At 39.9% G+C, this 20,863-nt stretch overlaps 1 protein-coding gene across 7 annotated transcripts in view; it reads right to left on the bottom strand.

Annotated features, from left to right (window-relative positions):
* Positions 1–3,213, bottom strand: part of vps13d (vacuolar protein sorting 13 homolog D) — a 63,244-nt gene extending 60,031 nt beyond the window's left edge. For 6 of the 7 annotated variants that reach the window (XM_044350673.1, XM_044350677.1, XM_044350678.1 and 3 more), the window contains exons 1-2: positions 2,647–3,209; positions 1,625–1,828 (exon numbers count right to left, since the gene is read on the bottom strand). In XM_044350673.1, coding sequence (XP_044206608.1) covers positions 1,625–1,721 — 97 coding nt within the window. In that variant the 5' untranslated portion in view covers positions 1,722–1,828; positions 2,647–3,209. Of the gene's footprint in view, positions 1–1,624; positions 1,829–2,646 lie in introns of all 7 variants that reach the window. The other variant, XM_044350674.1, reaches the window with a different exon arrangement.
* Between the last annotated feature and the right edge of the window lie 17,650 nt (positions 3,214–20,863).

Here is a 20,863-nt window from a genome sequence, read left to right as displayed (position 1 = left end):
TTTGTGACGTCCAGCTCAGATATTTCCTCTTTCTATTTTTACACAAAAAGATCAAAATGATCTATGAAATGCTCCGAGCACATCATCCATCTTTAGAGGATGAACGTTTCCATTTTGGACTCTGGTCTTTCCAGGAACAATATATAATATAAATATATATATCACAGGATATAAATATCACAACACTGACTGACTGTAGCCTCAGTTTGTGCCTGTCACTGAGATGCTGGTAGCATCAGCGAGCTCGATAAGAGACAGCAGAGAACTGTGGTTACAAAGATTTATTCTTTTCTGTGGCAGTGAACACAACACTAACTGCTATATTCAGAGCTTCAGATATTGAGGCTGATGACGGTAACGTTAACATGATAAACAGCAGGGCACTTCCCACACACACACACACACACACACACACACACACACACACACACACAGTGTTGTAGAGCCGCTAACAGGTAACACACAGAAACTCTCACAAACAGCCATGAAAGTGCTTCTAGTCAGTGGACACGGAGAGTCTGACGACTGCTCCTGGCTGGTCATTTGTCTCGCATTTCTTCATTGTCACCTATACTTGCCGTTCATCTGACGGTCAGCAGTCTGTTCAGTGACTCTATAAGGAGGCGGGGGGGTCGTGGTAGAGCAGCTTAATCAATTCTGATTAGTCTCATGTTTTAAAAACAGTGTATCGATGCTTGGTGTCAGTATATCAATAACATCTCACAAGCAGTAATATCACAAAATATCACAATATCAATTTCTTGGTCCACCCCTGATAGGTTCACAATGTTCCCAGTGTGTTAAAGCAGCAGTCAGGTGTCTGTAATCATTCCTCCTGTTCATACTGGATATTAAAAAGATCCTTCAAATGTGTTTTAATAGAAGTGATGGAGGATAAAATCCACAGTGTGTCCACACAGTCATTTAAAAGTCTGTGTGAAGCTTCTATTCAGCTTCAGCAGTCTGAGTTAGTCATATCAAGTGGATATCTGACACATTTACAGTCTTTTTAGCATCAAATTCCCTCTTTGTGTTTCCTCGGACAGTGTTTCCCTGTTGAGCTGCAGGTGGAAGTATAATAACAAAAAGAGGAACTTTGGCACTAAAAAGACTGTAACGTTGAAAGATATCTACTTGATTTGACTCATCTGGACGCTGAAGCTTCATATTAGCTTCAGATAAACTTTTGTGGATTTTGTCCTCCATCACTTCCATTGTAAGGTCATTATGAAGGGATCTTCTAATGGTCAGTATGAACAGGAGGAATGATTACAGCAAGAAAAACAGCTTTCAATGTTCATTTGTGCTCCTGACTGTTGGTTTAACTGAATATTGTCTTAAGAAAGACTTGAGAAATAGTGAACTCGTCCTTTAAGTCTTTACATACAGTATTCACATCAATTTGCAGAGACTCTCACAGTGATGAGATACAGTTTGAACTTTATAAAATGTATCTGCAACTGCATTAATACTGTGATGGACTCCTTTAGTTTAAACAAGCTGATTTTCATACAGCGGAGGAGGAGGAGGAAGAGGAGGAATTCAAACATTCAAACATCTAAAACATACAAATGAACCATCAATAACTGTAAGTGACCATAAAAACAGAAGCGTGTGTGATTACCTTTCAGCAGGGCGATGGAGAGCTGGTCTGTGTTCAGGTTGCTGACATATTTTCCCAGGTACGTGTTCAGCACCCAGGCGACCAGGCCCTCCAACATCCTGACGGCTCGGGGATGATGATGAGAGCTACCCCGAGCTGTGGGAGGAAACTGTGACCACCAAAAGCACCACCCTCACGGTCGAAGCCCTCACAAGTGTTCAATGTCTAATAAACACACAGGACACAAATAATATGACAAATTACAGGATTATATGTGTTCTGTTCTCCATCTATTTAATAAAGTGGTTTCATAAACTGACCAAACGTCTGTCCTCATCAGACCAAATACAATCTGTTCTCTGATATGGAAGAGACATAATCTGACACTATGTTTATATGTGTTTTTGCTAACAGCCACTTGTAAACACTCTGTACAGGTAACTTCAATTACACTTCAACTATAGTTTGTCTACAGGTAAGAAGACATCAAGCCAAATAAAACCCGGCATTTACAGATTAGTTCACACCGCTCACTACCGCCTTCCTGTGATATCGCGCTGTAGAGATTATAATCCCGGTCCCAGGGCTGATTTGGGACTCGGAAGAGATTTCAGTTTCGATTCAGAAGTTACACGCCTTTAACACAATAACGTTCAACAAGGTCATATTTACTTGGAGGGTTTTGTGGAGTTTGTGTGGCCGAAGTTGAAAGTTCAAGGATGACGTTATTTCTAAACGTGTAATGTTGCTTTTAAGAACCAGACAACTAACGTTAATCACCGTAAATGAGCAACAATCAGCTCAGACCAGACTGAAGCTGCCGGACGGATAACTGTTACCACTGCAGTTATTTACAGTATTAAGGGAGTGACGGTGTCTTATCACAGTCGATGGCTTACCTAAGGTTGCCTTCACTTATCCGACGTTGGCAGGGTGACAGTAACTTTAGACACTCAACAGGAGTTAGCCGTTAGCAAAGCAGCATCCTAACATGACCTGACCACAGCTACCTTTATCTGAAAACAGCAGTGTTACTGACTCACCGCCAAAGACAACAGTTGAAACTCTTCGTCGATTTATCGACGCAGCTTTGCTGAGCCCATGTTGATGTCAAACTAACACCGCTGTCAGGAGGCGGTCATGTCTTGTCACAACCACCCAGGACAGGACTACATGACCTGCAGGACGTTACCGTGAACTGTCAGCCAGTTTTCCGACATTCACTAACGGTAACGGACATGAGAGCTCAACTAGGACAAAGTGAAAATGACCAGGAACGTATTAAAAGCTGGCACCGTCAGCGGGCAACTACTAACTCAGCGTGGCTGTGGTGACGGACAGGGCAAGGTTGTGATCCTACTTAGCTACCACTTAGCTAGAACTAGCATCCGAAGGTGGAGTGCTCATAGCCAAAAACAGCCAGCTGGCGGTAAAACAAACTCAAAGGCAACACTAACCGCGTCCGTTTTCATAGAAAACACAGTTTATCCTCCCCGAAGAAAGGGATTATTGTTGTATTTCAAGTCTGCAGAGTTTTGCGTCGCTGCATCGTAAATAAACACACTTCCTATTAGCGTTGAACTTCCAACAACACACACTTCCTGTCACGTGACGAAAACAAACCCTTCCTCTCGTGTTGCGTTCAGGTGAAACCGGGAAAACGGGAAGCTTTGCATTAAATCGTGAATTGAGATGCTCTGTTGTGAACTTTTACCGTCTAAAAGCTGCGTTGGCGCGGTTGACTATACTAGCTGAAAACATGGTAAGGTCTACTGTTGATATTAGCAAAACTTGAAGTAGGGTTGCATAGTAGGCCTATTTTATAGTGTCACTTGTCCATCAGACATGTTTTCTAAGCTACGGCAGTGAGCGGCATTCTCTGGTGTTTGTACTATATGTGTCGTTGGCTTAAAGCTGTTGAGAATAGTGCCTTCTATTTGGTACTTAGTTAGCATTTGATGATCTCTTGCACTTGAACGGGCACAGGACAAAAGACAGAGACCTCAAACACAACATGAGCAGCTCTCCGGCAGGTGAAGTTCGTGTTTCCTCCGCAGGGAGGCGCAGTGAGACAGAAGGTCAGTGTGTTCACCTGCTGTCTTTGGGTTTAACTCAGGTGTCTTACTTTTAACCGGGATAAATCGTCATGGTAACTTATACTGAACAGCTTACCTGCTCCGGAGCAGGTTTTTTTTCTTAATTGACATATAAAAACAATTATAAGTTATTCTACCATAAAATGATGATATACTGCATATACACAAAATATTCATCTTACAGAAGAAAAGTAGGAAACAATAAACAAACTCTGGCTAGGGAGAGTTACAGTTTTACAAAGATTTTAAACAAAAAACAGGTATTAATAGTTTTTACAGCCTTAAATTAGAAGAAAATCAAATTAAAGGAGCCTACTGTTTGACTTCCTTTGTGAAAACCAAGAAGTTCGACATTTTACCTGTAAATGTGCTTTTATGAATAGGACATTTAGCCAATAAAATGTAAATATTTGTAATTTATAGCTGCAAATTCAACATAGAACTATCTTCTAATATTCCAAACTGCACATGTTTCCAAAATAATAAATAAAATAAAATGTTCATCAATATGGCTGTTGATAAAGACACCTGTTATTCCAAAAGGACAGCACCAAAATAAGCGAACAGCAGTCTCAGCGTAACTACAACAAAATGTACAACTAATATCAATATCTTTTTATTATTATTATTTTGTAAAACATAGCAGGGTAAAGTCAATGACTAAGTTTGAAAGAAAAACTTCCTTAATTTTGTTTGTTGTCAGATACTGATTAGATAAGAGCCAGGCCTGTTTCTATGTCAGGTTACTCACAAAGCATCATTAAATAGTGTGATGAAGTGGTTTTTAAAGAGTGATCACATTTATTGTTATTACAGGGATGCAAAGAAAAACAACTTTCCCTCACAAGACGAGACAAGATACAGCATCGCCAGGCTGTCATTGTAAATAAGAAACTGTTCATAATGACTTGCCGGGTAAAATAAAGCTTAAATAAGATAAATTGTAGTATCCAGAGCCTGTTAACTTCAGGGGGTCAGATCACAACCTGTCAACAGCCAATCACATCACTGGAAAAAAAAAAGAATCATCATTCTTACAGGATCCTGACAAGGACAAAAGTCCTGAGTTTACAATAAGTCACAAGTAAAACAGAGCAATATATATTTTTATATGCCAGTAGAATCATTTTATTGTTGCAGACTTCTGTTTCCACTGTCACATCCTGCCAGGACATTAATGTATGTTTGGACTCACTGTATTTTTGTTCTTTTGAATTCCTTGATTGTCATTGTTCATCAGACTTTTTCTGTTTTGAGTCGGACTTTTTGAGGGACTTTCTGTCATTTGGGTTTCCTTTGTTGGTCGGACTGTGCTTGTTGTGTTTTTGTTTTTCTGGTTTGCCTGTGTTTTCTCCTCTTGTTTTCATGTACTCCTCCTCACACCTGCCATGCATTTACCCTCGTTAGCCCTGCCTTACTCCTGCTGTCTTCCCCAGCCAATCACTGCCAGCCTGCCCTTGTGTCTAGTCACCTGTTCCTCATTGCCTTATTAGTTCAGTTAGTATTTAAGATTTTGTTTTGGGACACAGACCTTGTTGGATCATTGTTCTGTTTGTTCTATTTTGTCCTGTTCTGTCCTTGACCACTTTGAGAATAAAGAAGATTTTTGTCAACTGCCGGTCTCTGAGTTTGGGTCCATTCCTGCTACTCACCATGACAATGCTTTTACACACTGTTGTCTTTTATCAGAGAAATAATCCACACATCCTGATTGGTTCCCATGATTATAAATGCAACATTTGGGTCAGATTGACCTCATCAGGCGTTAACTACTTTTCCTCTCCTCTCTGCTTTGGCAGCAGTCTGACATTACTTTAACTTTTTTATATGCATCACATATTTAGAATGATTTATCATCAGACAAAAAAGCAAAAAATACATATACATAGGCCTACTGTATAATAAAGACACATTCATATTCATTCACACACTCATTTTAAGCTTTAGTCATATCTTATATTATAATAATAATATTTGGGAATTGTCTCTCATATTACATCTTCTGTTGTAGTTATGTGATTATATTGTTACATTTCACCTTAATGAATATCACTGTGCTGTTGATATAATCTCCACCATTTCCTCTCATATCATATAAAGTACGTCATTCATGGTTCTGCTGATGTCGCTCATAATTAACAACCCCGCCTCTTTCACATGAGCATGTTGTAGCTGGAGAACCCAGAGTTCACAGAGCTAGTTCACCTCAGCTTTGTGATACTGGTTATCCAGTGAAGCCAGTTAAGCCAAAGAAAGCCAGACTAAGTTGAACTTGCTTCGTTGTATAGACCTCTGATCCAGAGCAGGTTAGCCGTTCAGCATTACCAGGGTGATCTACCCCGGTTAAAAGTAGGCCTGCGTCGAGATACTGGAGAGTCCTGAGTTTACAATAAAGTGACAAGTAAGAATCAGCTTTATATAGCCTCTGCCTATTCTTATAGTCAGTAGAATAATTTTAATGGCTTCCATTTCACTTCAGAAACCAAATAGAGATGTGATGACATCACAAACATTGATTGGCCCCAGCAGTTGTTGTCCTAAGGCTATCATACAAAATGTTAGTCTCAGGACAACAACTGCTTGGCAAAATCAGGACTTGTGTGAACATCACTGGGGCTGATTTTTATCTCCAGTTTCAGAAGTTCTGATACAAGGTTATTTTTCTCCCAAATTTGCTGTAAAAATTAAGTAAAAGAAAAACTCACAACTCACAGTTCATGAAACCCCCGTGAAAAGCTTTGTGAATCAGGATTGTTCTTTAAGTGGATTTACATTCCAGGCAATCTGCCATTAAAGGCCTAAATAATCCGGGGTCACACCCATCTTCCTCGCTATCCAAGTTGGCATCATCACGGTTTTGTCGATGTTGATGGAAAGGTCTCAGTGAGGACATCCCTTCCCCTGAAGGAACACAAGCTCTGGTTGAGCTTTAGGAGGTGCCTTCACAATCACTGTGAGATATCTGCCAGTCATGTTCCCTCCATATGACACTCAGGTAAATGAGAGGAATATCTGGGTATCATCAGCATAGCAGTGGTAGAAGAGGCCACTCTGACTGTATGGTTGCATCTCAAATAGATATTGTCTATACTATTTTGTAGTGTGAGACAGTTATCTAAACCTGTTTATGTTGTTTGTATTTACTGTTGTGACAATGTTTTTATGCTGCCCTATTGGCCAACAGCCTCGTTTCCCAAAATCATCTTAGACTTACAACGGGACCAAGGTCATCTTTGCCTTAAGATGCTTTTGGGAAACGGGGCGCAGGTCACTTGGCTCAGCTGAGGTTCCATCTCAGAGTCGTCCAGCTAAAAAGTTAAACCAGGCTGAACACACACTGACGTTCTTAGAGCCCCACAAATACACTGTCCATATCACTGTCATCTAACTGAGAATAGTCTGTTCTTAAATTCACCTTAATGTCCACAAAGCAGGCACAGCGGTGCTTTGATGCTCTCACAACGACAAAGTTAACATGCTGATGTTTAGCAGGTAGCCCATAATGTTTACCATACTCACCAGTTATAGGTTTTAGCTGACTAACATTTGCTGACTGGCGCAAAGTCCATTTGAGGTTGATGGGAATGTCATTAGTTTCGCAGGTATTTGGTTATAAAACAAACTACAGGAAAAATTAAAATTTTGACCTGATGATGGAACAAGATGAAAATTTAAGGAATCACCAAAGTTATTACAATTCATCCGGAGAGAAACATGAATTGGTTTGTTTATTCTAGATGACGAAGATATCTTAAGAACAAAGACAAAATGAATAGAGAGTAGAAACCGTGATCAGCATTCATATGATTGGCTGAGTGCTGATCATGTGATTGCTATTAAACGAGGTGGGTGTGTTGGGAGCTGTAATGACGCGGCTCTTTGGCCACAACACAACAGGAGACGCACCATGTTGAAGAGTTAACGAAAAAATTATTTATTAAATTAAGTTAAACAAATGAACTGAATATTTACAATATGGGGGTGTGGATGTCCATATAATCAATAGTGTAATGTGCATGAGTGTGAGGTGTGTGAGGGTGTTGTACAGTGTATAAAAGCAAAAACAAACTAAAGCAACATAACCAAATCAAAAAGGCGTCTGTGGGGAAGAAGGAGAGAGGCTTAAATAACCTGGAACACACTGGCCCTCAGGTGTTCCAGGTTACCCTCATGATCCACCTGCAGGGTCAACAAAGACTCAGGTGAACAACAGCAACAAGATGACTCAGCAGGCGTCATCACAGGAACCCTCCCAGCATGCACTGGGGCACTACATTCGTGGACAAAAGTCTCATTTCCTGTGTTCCTGCTGTTGCTGCTGAACACCGTTGATCACCGTTAAACGCTTCCATTTATGTTCATTGCTCATTTTTTGCTCCTCTGGGAAGCGGAGCAAAAAGTTATGTCTTTCCATTTTGAACACTCAGAATATGTAAATCTGAACGAATGATTTCAAAGTTTTTGTTGTTTACTGAATGAAATTCTGAATGAATGTTTACAATTTTTTTGCTTTGATTCTTTCATAAATGTAGTTATAATATTATGCATATTTATAATATTTGTGCAATTTTGTAAGAGGCATTAAATATATGACAATAAAACAACTGACATCATTAGAGGTAGAGACAGTGATTCTGATCTTTGCTCTCATAATACATCCTCTGGATGGCTGCGATGCATCATCAGTGATGTATCTTGAAGTCCTCAAGTGTTTCAGGTCTTTCAACATCAGACACCATCGCCCAGGTGACCCAGCTGGAGATGATCAGCCTCCAGTTTGCATCCCAGCAGCAGTAACCTCCTCCTGCTATGAAATGCCAAAGTGGATGAAAGCCCAGCGAAAACTGCGACAGGAAATGGTGATACAGGTACGAGAGAGGGCGAGTTACTGCATGAGAGAGAGACTGACTTATACTGCGAGACAAAGCACAAGTTCTTCAAAAGGGACTCTGGCTGGACACCAGATTCACTTTTAAGACTCATGTGGAACACTTATCAAGCAAACTGAAGGTCAAAACTGGATTTTTGTACAGAAACGAATGATATTTCTCTTCTGTTAGTTGAAAGACCATTGAACATTATTCTGTCTGTGCTTGATTATGGTGATATCGTATATATGCATACTTCTCCCTCTGTCTTAAAGCCTCTTGACTCCATGTATCACAGTGTGCTGCACTTCATCACTGGTGATACATTCATCACTCACCATTACATCTTATATCTTATGTGTTTTATCTGGTTTGTCTTTTGTTGTTTGTCACATGTCACCAGTGAATGTGGTCAGACTGACAGTGATGCTTCATGTTCTCGTTTAAAATTATAATTATATCAACATTGTTTCATCATAAATCTGAGAAAGCTGGACATTTGTATTTGAAAACTGAGTTCATGTTTGGGGTTCACCCTAAAACATCTCAGTCATGATCCAGCTAACTGTCAATAAAGTGCACTTCTAGCAGGTTTGGGGTTAAAGACTTGTTGCTCTGTCAGCAGTCGCAGATGAATTTTAAGCCAGTTTATGAGAGCCAAAAAATCCAGACTGTCAAATGATCAGCGTTCTAATGCGGATAACCCGGTTATCCACACATGAAGAAGAGAGGCCTGTTATGAGTGACCTTCAGTTAGGATGTAAACAGGTTTGTTTTAAAAGATAGGTTTATAGTTTTACACAGTCTGTCCTACAACAATATTCACATTCCCAAATGTATATTGAGACTGGTTTTGCTCTCTGTAATCATTCCTCCCATTCATTCCAGTCACTGAAACTTCTCTTGCTAACATGCTTCCATTGTATGTGATGACGAGGGACAAAATCCACACTACTTGCAAAAAACAGGCAAAAATATAAAGTTCATATGAAATTCCGAAGTTCATCTGCAGTAAATGTGAGTTAATCAAATGAAGCAGATATCTTCCAAAGTTCGAGTCATTTTATTATGAAACTCTTCACAATCTACAGTTACAATTTACTACAAAAAAAGGTAAAACTTTGTTGTTTGTGATGTCTAAATGCATGAAAAAGTGTGAAAAAGTGTGCATACATCATGGGTCACCTGTCTCAGTGAGAAATATTTGATAAAAAAAAATCACATCTTCAGCTGTTCAGGTTTGAAATTACACACTGAACAATATTTATGATTAAAAATGCAACAATCTTTACTACAGTGTAAGACTGTCTCTGACTGAACCATGCTTTTAAAGCTGTATGTGTAATTACTGGCCAGCATGTCTGCAGTTTATCAGCTCTGCTAAATGTAGTGAGAACACTAATCCATCCAGACCACACTGTGTAATCTCTCCAACCACAATCAGCTGGGAGGGACAGGATCTCTATCTGTCTGCCTGACCTCCCTCACCTCCTCCTCCCCAACTTTAATACTGACACAAATGCATATTAACCAGTGGGGAACCATCAGGGCTTTTAAATACAATGTATTACATGAAATACATCACATCTACTTCAACATATTGTTGCCACAGTGACAAAATTTGTCTCAGTTTCTAGTTAAAATGAGAAACTACATACGAAATCATTCTGTATTCTGTTAACAAGACAAGACAATGTTGGTATTTCATGAAACTTTCCTGTTATTACACAAAATCAAGATGTTTTGTTAAAATAAGGAACATTTCTTGTTATAATGACACTTCATAACAAATTCAGACAATCACATAAAATGTGATTTTGTGAAGGTGATTTTTTACACGGCAAACAAAGCACTGACATAGAAAATGAATTTGTAACAGTAAGTTACAGTATCAACTATAATCTTCTGCATCTCTTCTTGTAGAAGGACCATGCAAACTTCCCCTCTGAAGGTCAATTAAGTCTTATATTATCAAAATATACTGTGGTAAGACCTTAATTATTGTAGTTCACGTTGTACTCACATGGTGCATGTTCCATATAAAAAGTGTTTAATTTAATGACATCACCTGGCGTCAGGGGGCCATTTGTTGAAGCCGTCGAGTGTAGTTTGTTGTGTGTAATGTACTTGGAACCTGGAGGTGAAAAGGTGCATCTTGTACAAATGAGTGGAGGGCAGGAGAGGTGGAGGTAAATAGAGAACAACAACAAATCTTTACAACTTTCCTAAGTATCACTTAAATCTGCATAAGCTTTAAACTGACATCTTCAAACTACCTTTTTAATCTTGTTTTTTTAATGAAATCCCTGAATCTATCCTTTCTCACCTCCCTTTAAATAGTCTCTCTTTATGTTTGTTTTTGCTGTTGCAGTAATATCCAACCATGCCCTTTGCCACTGCATGTTGCAAACAAAAAGCATAATAAAACACTCCAGCCCCCCTCATGCACCACTAGTTCTGGCGGATGTGAATCCCTCGCTTCACTACTGCTGACTCTAATAAACCCCGAGCCCATTGGCTGGCTCTTATGTCACCTCTCCACATAATCCAGGGCAGGCCCACTGTGGAACAGAGGCCATCTGTTCCAGCTCACAGATCCACCACCAGCCATTCACATCTGGCTGAGCCAACACCATCACATCATCCCAAACACCCAGCAGCACCTGAAAGAGTTCTAGTATCTTTCATCCGACATCACACACACACACACACACAGGAGGAAACAGCCATACAGTGACACACTAATTCATTTATAGTAGCTACATTTTAAGTAGCATTGAACCTGCAGTGTGGAACTTTTACATATAAATGAACATCTGTTACATTCAAGCCCTTGTCGAATGAGTTCACACAATGCTGATTAAGCCTATCAGCGCCAGATAATCTCTCTGTATTTCATAGTATGCAGAGTTTTTAATCTGGTGTTGGGTTTGATGTCCCGCGGTGGCCGGATGAATGCATGAATGCAGACGTCCGCTGCTGGTTAACTTCTGGTTAGCTCTCTGTTAACTTGAAGGGGGATAAAATAATTTAATCGTGCAGCTCTTCTAGACTTTCCAAATGTAAACAGACTGAATGGATCAAATTCTGATAGTGAAACAAGTGATTTCGAATTCTGTGACGCTCAAAACAATTTATCTACTGTTTTACAGCCACAATGATGTAAGCATGTGACCACAGTGTTTATTACTGTCACTGCCAGAAGGGGGAGACAAAAGTCTGAAGCTTTAAGCTCATTAAGCTTTTCTAAGAAACAAAAATAAAAGTGCAGCCCCTCCTAGTTCCCCGAGAGACAGTGTTCAATGAAAACAACATAATGACTGTTTCTAGAGCCTCTCCACTAATGGGGCTAAAACTGTTCGACCTCCTATTACACTACGTAATTCATTGTGCACAAGTGTCAATGTGAGTGAAAGGATGGGGAAAAATGGGGGAAGATGCCCCCCAGGGCAAGAAACCCTGAACAAAGACAAACATAGAGAGCCAAGAGATCGAAATGAATGTGATTCATCATCTGGAAGCTGTAGATCACATCGACTATACGACACTCCTGACATTAGTTATGCTGAGGAAAAGGGTTGTCTCTAAACATAAGGTTATGTACTGACAGAAATGTACAAATGCTTATGAGGAACATCCCCAGGCTGAGGTTTTGTCATGTATGGACTATGCTTCTGGTTTGTTTAAAGGTCAGTCAGTCAGTCCACCACTTTGGTCTAGACTGAAATATCCCAGTGACAACTGAATGGGTTGTACAGTCCTTAATGGTTCCCAGAGGATAGCTGGCACAATGGCATTTGTGTGCACGGTGAACGGGTGTGATCAACACAATGGATCACACAAAATCCACTGGCAAACCAGCATTGGGCTGTCTATAATCAGTGGTTGGACTTCTTGTTGTGGAGGACAGAGGACAGGCAACATACCGCGTTTCTATCTGCAACGCACACTTTACCAAAGACTTGTCATCAATACAACGGCGGTGGAAATGAGGTGTCGGAGAAGGCTGAAGTTGAAGGGGGATGCAGTCCCAACCATCAGCGTTAATAAAACGGTGAGTTGTGAACTGAGGATTTTTTCAAATGATTTATTCACACCATAGACTGTAAAAAATAAGGACATTGTGACATCACCAATTGGTTTGCAAACTGCCGTTTTGAAGCTTCGAGTTTGACCATCGCCATCTTGGATTTGGCCGTCGCCATGTTTGATTTTTGGAGCCAGAAGTGACCATATTTGGACGAGAGGGTGGAGCTGACCATAGCGCTAGCTGCTAGCTTGGTTCGCACGGTGCATTTGCAATCTATGGTTAACAGTGATAATGCTAATGCTAATGCTAATTACCGCTAGCACAAAACAGGCCTCAAACCATCAAAACAAAATGTACTCACTGAAAAAACTGAACATCCGAGGATATTTTATCATATCCAAACACTGGACAAGACTGTTTTTTATCCTGGATAAATTATTTCACCCCCCTTCACTGCCGCCGTGGCATTACTGCAGCATTACCGCAGTATTACCGCAGCAATCACACACATTGAAATGAGTGAGAATATGTTCCATGGATACCATTTCTCATATATTTTTGCATCCAGATTAAACAAACAAGGTACATTGTGATAATCAGTGATCCTTAGTGGTGTTGGTAGGTGTATTTTTGAACTTTGGACAGATCCAGGCTTCCAGTCTTTATGCTAAGCAATGCTAACCATGTCCTGACTCCAGCTCATCACTTAAAGGTGCTTTGTGGAATTTTCTTGTAAAAAGATATTTTACAAGAAAATAACTTGTAACATTGAGCATTACTCACCAAAACTGATTGTGTGTATCCTTGGGGTCTAACAAAGGTGTAGAATGCATTTCATTCTTCATAAAGCATTCGCAGTGCTGATTTTAAAAGTATTTTAAATCCTGCATTGGTTACATACATGTTTACCAGCTGTGCATTGCTGCATTTCTTGCCACATTGCTGCCAGCTGTAGATCATTGGAATGGTGTGAAACCATGGCCAGATCTGTGTATCTTGTTACCTGTGTGCAGATTTATGAATGTGTCCTGTATGTGAGACAAACAGAGCAGGGAGCCACTCATTAAAAACTGCTCACAGCTGCTCATAGTGCTAGAGATCAAAAACTCCATCGGAACATCTCACTCTCAGGAAGAAAGCAGATAAGTTTATTTCCCAAGATGCTGACCTTTTCCTATAACTCATTGGTGGTTTTTTGAAAAAATGTATTTCTTAGTTTAATTTAATATTATATTATTACTATTTACACTAACAAAGCATCAATGCCTACAACACTAAATACTTAGTAGTACAGTAATTCCCTGAGTTGCCAACTATATTCAATGTTGACCATTTTATTTGAATGTCCAAATTCTGAGGATATGAATCTATCTGTGCCCAGATGGTGCCCAGCGTTCATCAAGTGTCTCTCCAGCTGATGGGTGGTAGCCGGGTCACTGCCCCTCCCCTGCTTGCTTCCAGCTCAGTTTGTCCCTTTTGTGCCAACATGAGGCTGTTTTTGCTGCTTCGCCTTCTTACAAGATGCTGCTTTTCTGTCGCAGCCTCTCACTCCCACCTTTGTTAGGAGACTCCACACTGATTGGGCAGGAAACCTTCAACATCCCACCTGCACTGTGAACAACCACATTTGTCTCCCCTGTCTTTACAGTCCTGGACCAGCTCTTGACTGCCTCTTCACAGCCCTCCTCACCTCCACAGCCCTCCCTGGGACAGTCAGCTCTATCACAATGATCTTCCTTTATTCTGTTGACCACATGACTACATCTGGCATTAAGGTTGTGGCGAGGACTCTACTCTTATCTCTCATCGGCTGGCTGACAGTTGTACAGTATTTGTGTTTGGTTTCTCCTTCTTTAATTAAGCTGATGGTGTTCACTGTCTTACCTTCACTACCTCTCATCATGTGACTCTAAGCTGACAGTGATGATGTAAAATGATTATGATTAGGAAGTGTCAATCTCAATTTACTGCTCACTAGTGAGTTAATTACTGCTGAGTGCACATTAATGTATATGTAATGTATGATAATGTATTCTTTCTGATCCCTCCCCATATCCAAGTGCACCACAGGTGTCCCCAGTGCTCTAAGTTCACAAAAATAGGACCCTCAATGTAATGATGGTGAACTCATCATGGTAAGGTCCAATTCTTCAGTTCTGTTGTCATTTTTATTCAGCTTTTACTTCTGTTTAAGACATTTATGTTGCACTTGATTTCTGCCAGAAGCCATTGTTTGGTCATATTGTTTGTCCTTCATAATAATGAGTATTGAGTCAATACAAAATAAAAAATCTTTCAATCAATTTAATCAGAACCTGAACAAATAAAACCAAACTATCTTCATAAAAAGATATGGCTAAAGGTAAGTGAGATGTTTTTGTGTTTGTTGAACAAAATTAACTTCCAGCATTCACATTTCAAAGCAAAACATCTTTATTACATATTTTCTGTTATCCTCTGTCAACCACACCTGTTTACACACTGACATGTCCTGATATAATCCTCTTTCCAGTAATTATGACATGTAAAGCCCTTTCAAAGTTGACAATTTGACATTATAAATAGATTCCACCATTCATAATCCCCAGTATAGACCAGCACAGAGCCCACATACTTATACCACTCATACCACTACCACTGCTCTTAAACCATCGTTCCTTTGATGAGTTTATATCACAGAAGATATGTTATACCCTTCAGGAGGGAAGACTATTTAAGTTAGCAGTGAGAGTGAAGAATTAAGTGACAAACAGGGTAAATTCACAATAAAAACTTTCCAGCCCCCCTGAATTGGATAAACGCTCCCAAAGCCATAATCCACCTTGAGCAGGGTAGATTGTCACACAGACCCTGGTGCGCTGGCCTCCAACACTGCATGTGCCAGATATGGCCCTGAGACATCCAGCCTGTAAAGCGCAGCCAGGCTTGCTGCAGCACAAATGTCCTGCACTGAAACTGCAAGCAGGAGGGGCAGATAACAGACAATGCCAGTAAGTCACTCACACACTTAGCTGTGGTTAAAGCTGAGAGCAATACAGTTTTACTGTAATGGAGAGAAATCTCATCCCTACCACCTCTATAGGCTCAAATGGGTGATGAGAGAGGGTGTCTAACACAATTGACAGTAAGGGACCAGGGGCCTGGAAACTGGGAGACTGTGGCCTGTACCCTTCATGAAGCAAAACTTACTGTTGTAACAGAAAGGTAGAGTAATCCTCCCTTCCCTCCATATCATCCATGTTGAGGAGGTCAGAGCTGGCATTGCCCTCTGCAATCTTTGTTCCCGACCCTTTGGTGGGGGTGGAGTCATAGACACGCTAACTGGAGAGGAAGGGAAACTTATAAGTATTCTGCCACACTAGTTGCACCACAACATGTGACGGTCAATAGTGCTAGCCTGTGGGGTTCAACCTGAGCTAACTGCGTACCATAAGAGTCTGCTCACTGTGACACGTTAGCTAAGCTAACAAACCAAAGCTAACTGTAAACTGGTAGGCTTGCCGTAAAACGTTAGCCAGTTACACAGTCACACCAGTAAGTAAATACAGGGTAGCCAGAGGAACAGCTTGCCTTGATGTGAATTAGTGTAGCAACAAAGTACACTTCTTGCGAAGGACTTAGTCAGCAAAATCCAGACTGAAACTGGGAAATGGGTTTGATGATGTATTCCTTAAAGTGCTGGCATAGTGGAATACAAGAAATATGTACTTTGGATGAATTAGGGTGATGGTGGGGCCTCCTGTGCTGTAAAATTACTCATTTCTATGCCCTCAACCAATCAAAGTTATTTGAAATTTTGAAATGTGCGACTCAAGAGCTAGCAACATTGAGGTTGAACTCATCATTATGTCACACCCAACAGTCACAACAAATATACAGTAAACTTTAGCATGAGCCCGGCGCTGCCCAGCGCTATGCTGAGTGTGTATTTAACTTATGTAGTCGGAGTTTGTATTTCAGTCGGACGCTGGACACTGGAAGTGTGCTAAAGCTAAATGAGCGACCTCAGGCTACTTTGTTAGGAAACTCAGACATGATCTTACAGTTCTGAAACATCCTATTAAAATCTCAAATGTGCAACATCAGATTCTTCCCCTTCATTCAGGATCAGACTTCGGTTCAAATACTGCTATATACTGTTTTACGTCTCTAGCGGTAGCCATTATTATATGTTGAACTTGCATTAGGTTGCATGCCGATTGGCTGGGGGTGAAGGTGGGGGCCACACTTTCAGCTAATAGGAGTAGGTGCTCATTAATAATGCAGATTTTATGTGAATAGCTTCTAAATCAGCCTGCTGGAAGACAGAGGGGAATCTGGGCTGTAAGGAGAGGTGGATTTAGAGAAATCTAAACAACTTTTAGTGACTAAAATGTCACAGATATGTTTAAAAATAGACTCAGTATTCATAAATATTAGTCAACAAAGGCCATGATACCAGATCTTTAATCGATCATCTGCGAACTGTTAAACAGATATAAAAGGCTAGGCTTCACAAGCTGAGGGAGCTTTGAAAAATAACTGTTTGCTACATATGTAATGAAAATGGCCTTTAGGAGTGGATTGACTAGTTAACATCTACAGTATGTCAATAGTCCCATGTATTGTCTTCATCAGACAAATGGAAAATTTACATTTGTGTGCAAGATGAATAGATAGACACACAGACAGACAGACAGACAGACAGACAGACAGATAGATAGATCGATAGATAGATGGATAGATGTTCACTAATGAATCAGGCACTATATTTATATAACACATATATAACACACCAGAGTCATAGAGAGGTGGTTGGGGTGGATGACACAGAAGTTTGCATTCTGGAGTCCTGTGTGTTGTGAGTTATTGAAACTAGAGCCAGATACTAATATATACTCAATCAAAGTCAGTCCCCCCAACCCCCCTAAAATTTTTTAAATTCTTTCAAGGATATTCCCATGATTCTTTATTTTTAAGTTCCTTTAATTTTATACTAATTTCCTGGAAGTTCTCTGAATAATTAGCAGGTATCTTACAGTTCCTTTTTTTTTACAGTTCCTTTTTTAGCACCAGAGAAGGTGGTGCAATTTGGTACAAATTCTAAGAAAAAATAGAAAAAAGTGTTGCTTTTGTTAAGTGCTGATTCATTATATCCTTTATACTGAGATAAGCACATTTCCCTTACACTACCAAGTCTCATAACCCTTTCAGAAAATGTCCTAAAAATTAACAGTTACAAAGTAGTGACCTCTAGGAAATTGAGAAAACTTAATATGTTAATATATAATTTTGAACATTACATAGTTCATTCCACGAAACCTTCTAGGGGATTATTATGAAATTATGGACCTGTATGAAATAAAGATTTACCTTTGATTTCCCAACATGAAGTTCTGAATGCTGTCTCAGCAGCCAGTTGTTAAAACCCCAAATTCCCTGAAAAATGCAGAGGAGATGACCTCAGTCATCCTCAATGATAGCTATAGCCCTGATTGAGAGCACACATTCTAATGGAAAAAAATACTGACTTTTATTTAAGATGATGAGGAGTGGAATTTCAGTACTGAAATCCTAGGAGACATTTTGAAGTCACCATTTAGTGGCTATTAGTCATCTTAAGGCACTTCTTGCTTCTGCTTTTGGTGGCAGCTGCTTTGCTACGACCAATGTATGTTATGCTGTCTGTCTGTGGCATTTCTTTACATTGACAATACTAGTGCAGTGCCTTCCGGCCACTTCTTCAACACATTGAAAAATGAATACAGTTGATGTGAGGTGTAAATGACAACATGAAAGACACTAACATACTATTATACACAGATGTTATAAATAATAAGTACTCTAATCGTGAAGCTCTACCCTGCCCCTGCACAGAGCGGAGTGGCTAACTGAATGCTGGTTTATTCAAAGTTTATTAATATTAAACGTATCTCGTGTCCGAATTGCACCAAATTCGATACTGCACTCCCTTGGGTCCACAGCCATACACCCTGCAAGTGTGGAGTCAATCAGATGAACAGTTCAAGAGATATTCAAAGGACATACATACATACACACAGACAGACATATAGATAGAGTCCTTCCTTTAGTAGATAGATTATAATAATTATGATAATTAAATGTCCCCCTGCATGGAATGACCAGCATGCTGTGCTAAAAGTTTCATCAAATATGATTTGACAGCAAACAAAGCAATACAATTTTCAATTCTATACATTTTAAATCTATGTGGCTAAAACAAAGGAAAATACACAATATGAACTAAGGTACTTTCACACCCCTGTCCACATAATGTAGCGTTCTTTTGGTCTCGGCCTATTTATCCTGGTGTAGGCATTGCCCTTTAGATTGAAGGAATGGAAATCGTAATGCTACAACAACCAATGATATTTTAGGGTGTTTTCAAACCTTTATTGTTATAGTCCAGTGGAATCAGACTTTTCTCACTTGGTACAGTTGGTTTTGCCAGATCTGAACACAACAGTCGCACTCAGGTACAGACCAAAACAAGCGAACCAAGACCCTGTAGAGGAAGTGGTCTCAGTCCAATTACAATTGAATTCTCATTCATTTGTGGTTGGAACGTGAGTCAAGCTTGATCCGACCCTACAGTACTACAAGGCGTACTCTACAGGTTTGAGCTTAACATTGCCAGGTGTGCTTTGAACGCTGGGATGCAGATGAGTGAAACCAAAGTCAGTAGGTAGACGCTAGCTGAAGAAATCAAGGTCCAATCTGGAGCAACAAAGTACATTGCCTTCTTGATATTTGGGTAGACAGGCCCTTTTTACTGTGTTTATATTTTGCTCCGACCCCAGACAAATCTGACCAAACTGAGGTGATAATGTCACCATACTCATAGTGATGCATTTTGGTTCACTTCATTTTTTTCTGTGTGAAAATAACCTCAACCAAGGGGAAAACAACGAATTTACTGATTTGGAAAGAGAAAATTAATATTACATGTTTCAACATGACGATGCCACTGTGCACAAAACCAGCTCCACAAGGAAATGCTTTTCCCAGTTTGATGTGGAAGAGCTTGACTGGCCTGCACAGAGCCCTAAACTTGACCCCATCCAACACCTTTGGGACTAATTGGAGTGCTGACTGCCAGCCAAGCCTGATCACCCGACATCAGTGTTGGAGTTCAATGATGCCCTTTACACTGAATGGGAGCAAATCCCTGTAACCAGGTTCCAAAATAATAATCTAATTTGTTGGATATAGTAACATAATTTAGAAATATATCCACAACCCTCCAGCACCCAGAAAACCTTCAGGCATGAAGTTGTTGGTATTCGTCTAAGAAGGTCTAATTGACATATAGCTCGATTTTTTGTGTATGATAAGATAGATTTAGGCAGAGTTCAATCAGTATGTAAAATGGACAGTAGTTAGACACCATATAATGTGCATACTTTATATGTTTCATGTTGTACTTTATCTATTTTCTTTGTTGCGCATTAAGTGACACGATTTCATTCTGCTGTGCGCTCTTGTATGGTCTTGAATGACAATATAGATTACTTGAACCTGATGTAGACTATAGTAGGCTTGCCTTCATTAGCTGACATTTAATGCAAACGGGTGCATGTAGGCTCTGCGGGTAAGGCTCTGTGAGGAAGGAACGTCCTGCTCTGCTACAAATTAGCTATACTGGAAATATTATATCTTCAGGGCATTAAAGCAGGCATCTGGTCTAATCAAAAATCTGCAATGACAGAAGGAATCAGGTCACTGAAGGTCACTATTAATGTCTACAAAGACAACAGTTTACTGATGATACCTTTAAGGATTTCTCTTGACACCATTTCAGTCTGCCAAAAGTTCCCAGGTTCAGTTTTAAATACTGTATAATTTGAGGTTCAAAATAAGCATTTGTTGCCGTACTGGAACAAAATAAAATCACATGTAAAATAAAAGCTATGCTGTAAATGGAGAGAATATGAACATTTCAGGAAGCTTATTTTCAAATCCCGACAACTGCTCTTTCAACAACCAAAAGGCAAGGCACATAGCCACCAGCTGTTCCAGTGGACCCTCTTAATAGAGGTCTTGGGCAATTCTGAACCTCAGAAAACTGAAGAACCTGACCGAAACCAGGTGTTTGTAGCCAACTGCACTCTCATTACTCAGACTAAAAATTACCCTTACATTTGTAACTGTAGGTCAAAGCATCAACCATTTTCTACAATTACTTGACAATTTTTTTACAGTTACTTTCACACAAAGCTCAGCTGCTTTGATTTGTTTAGACTTTGACTTAATGTTTTCTTCTGTG

Source organism: Thunnus albacares, chromosome 5 (genome assembly GCF_914725855.1).
Source record: "Thunnus albacares chromosome 5, fThuAlb1.1, whole genome shotgun sequence".
Classification (NCBI taxonomy): domain Eukaryota; kingdom Metazoa; phylum Chordata; class Actinopteri; order Scombriformes; family Scombridae; genus Thunnus; species Thunnus albacares.
This window is presented reverse-complemented; position numbering and strand designations above follow the sequence as displayed.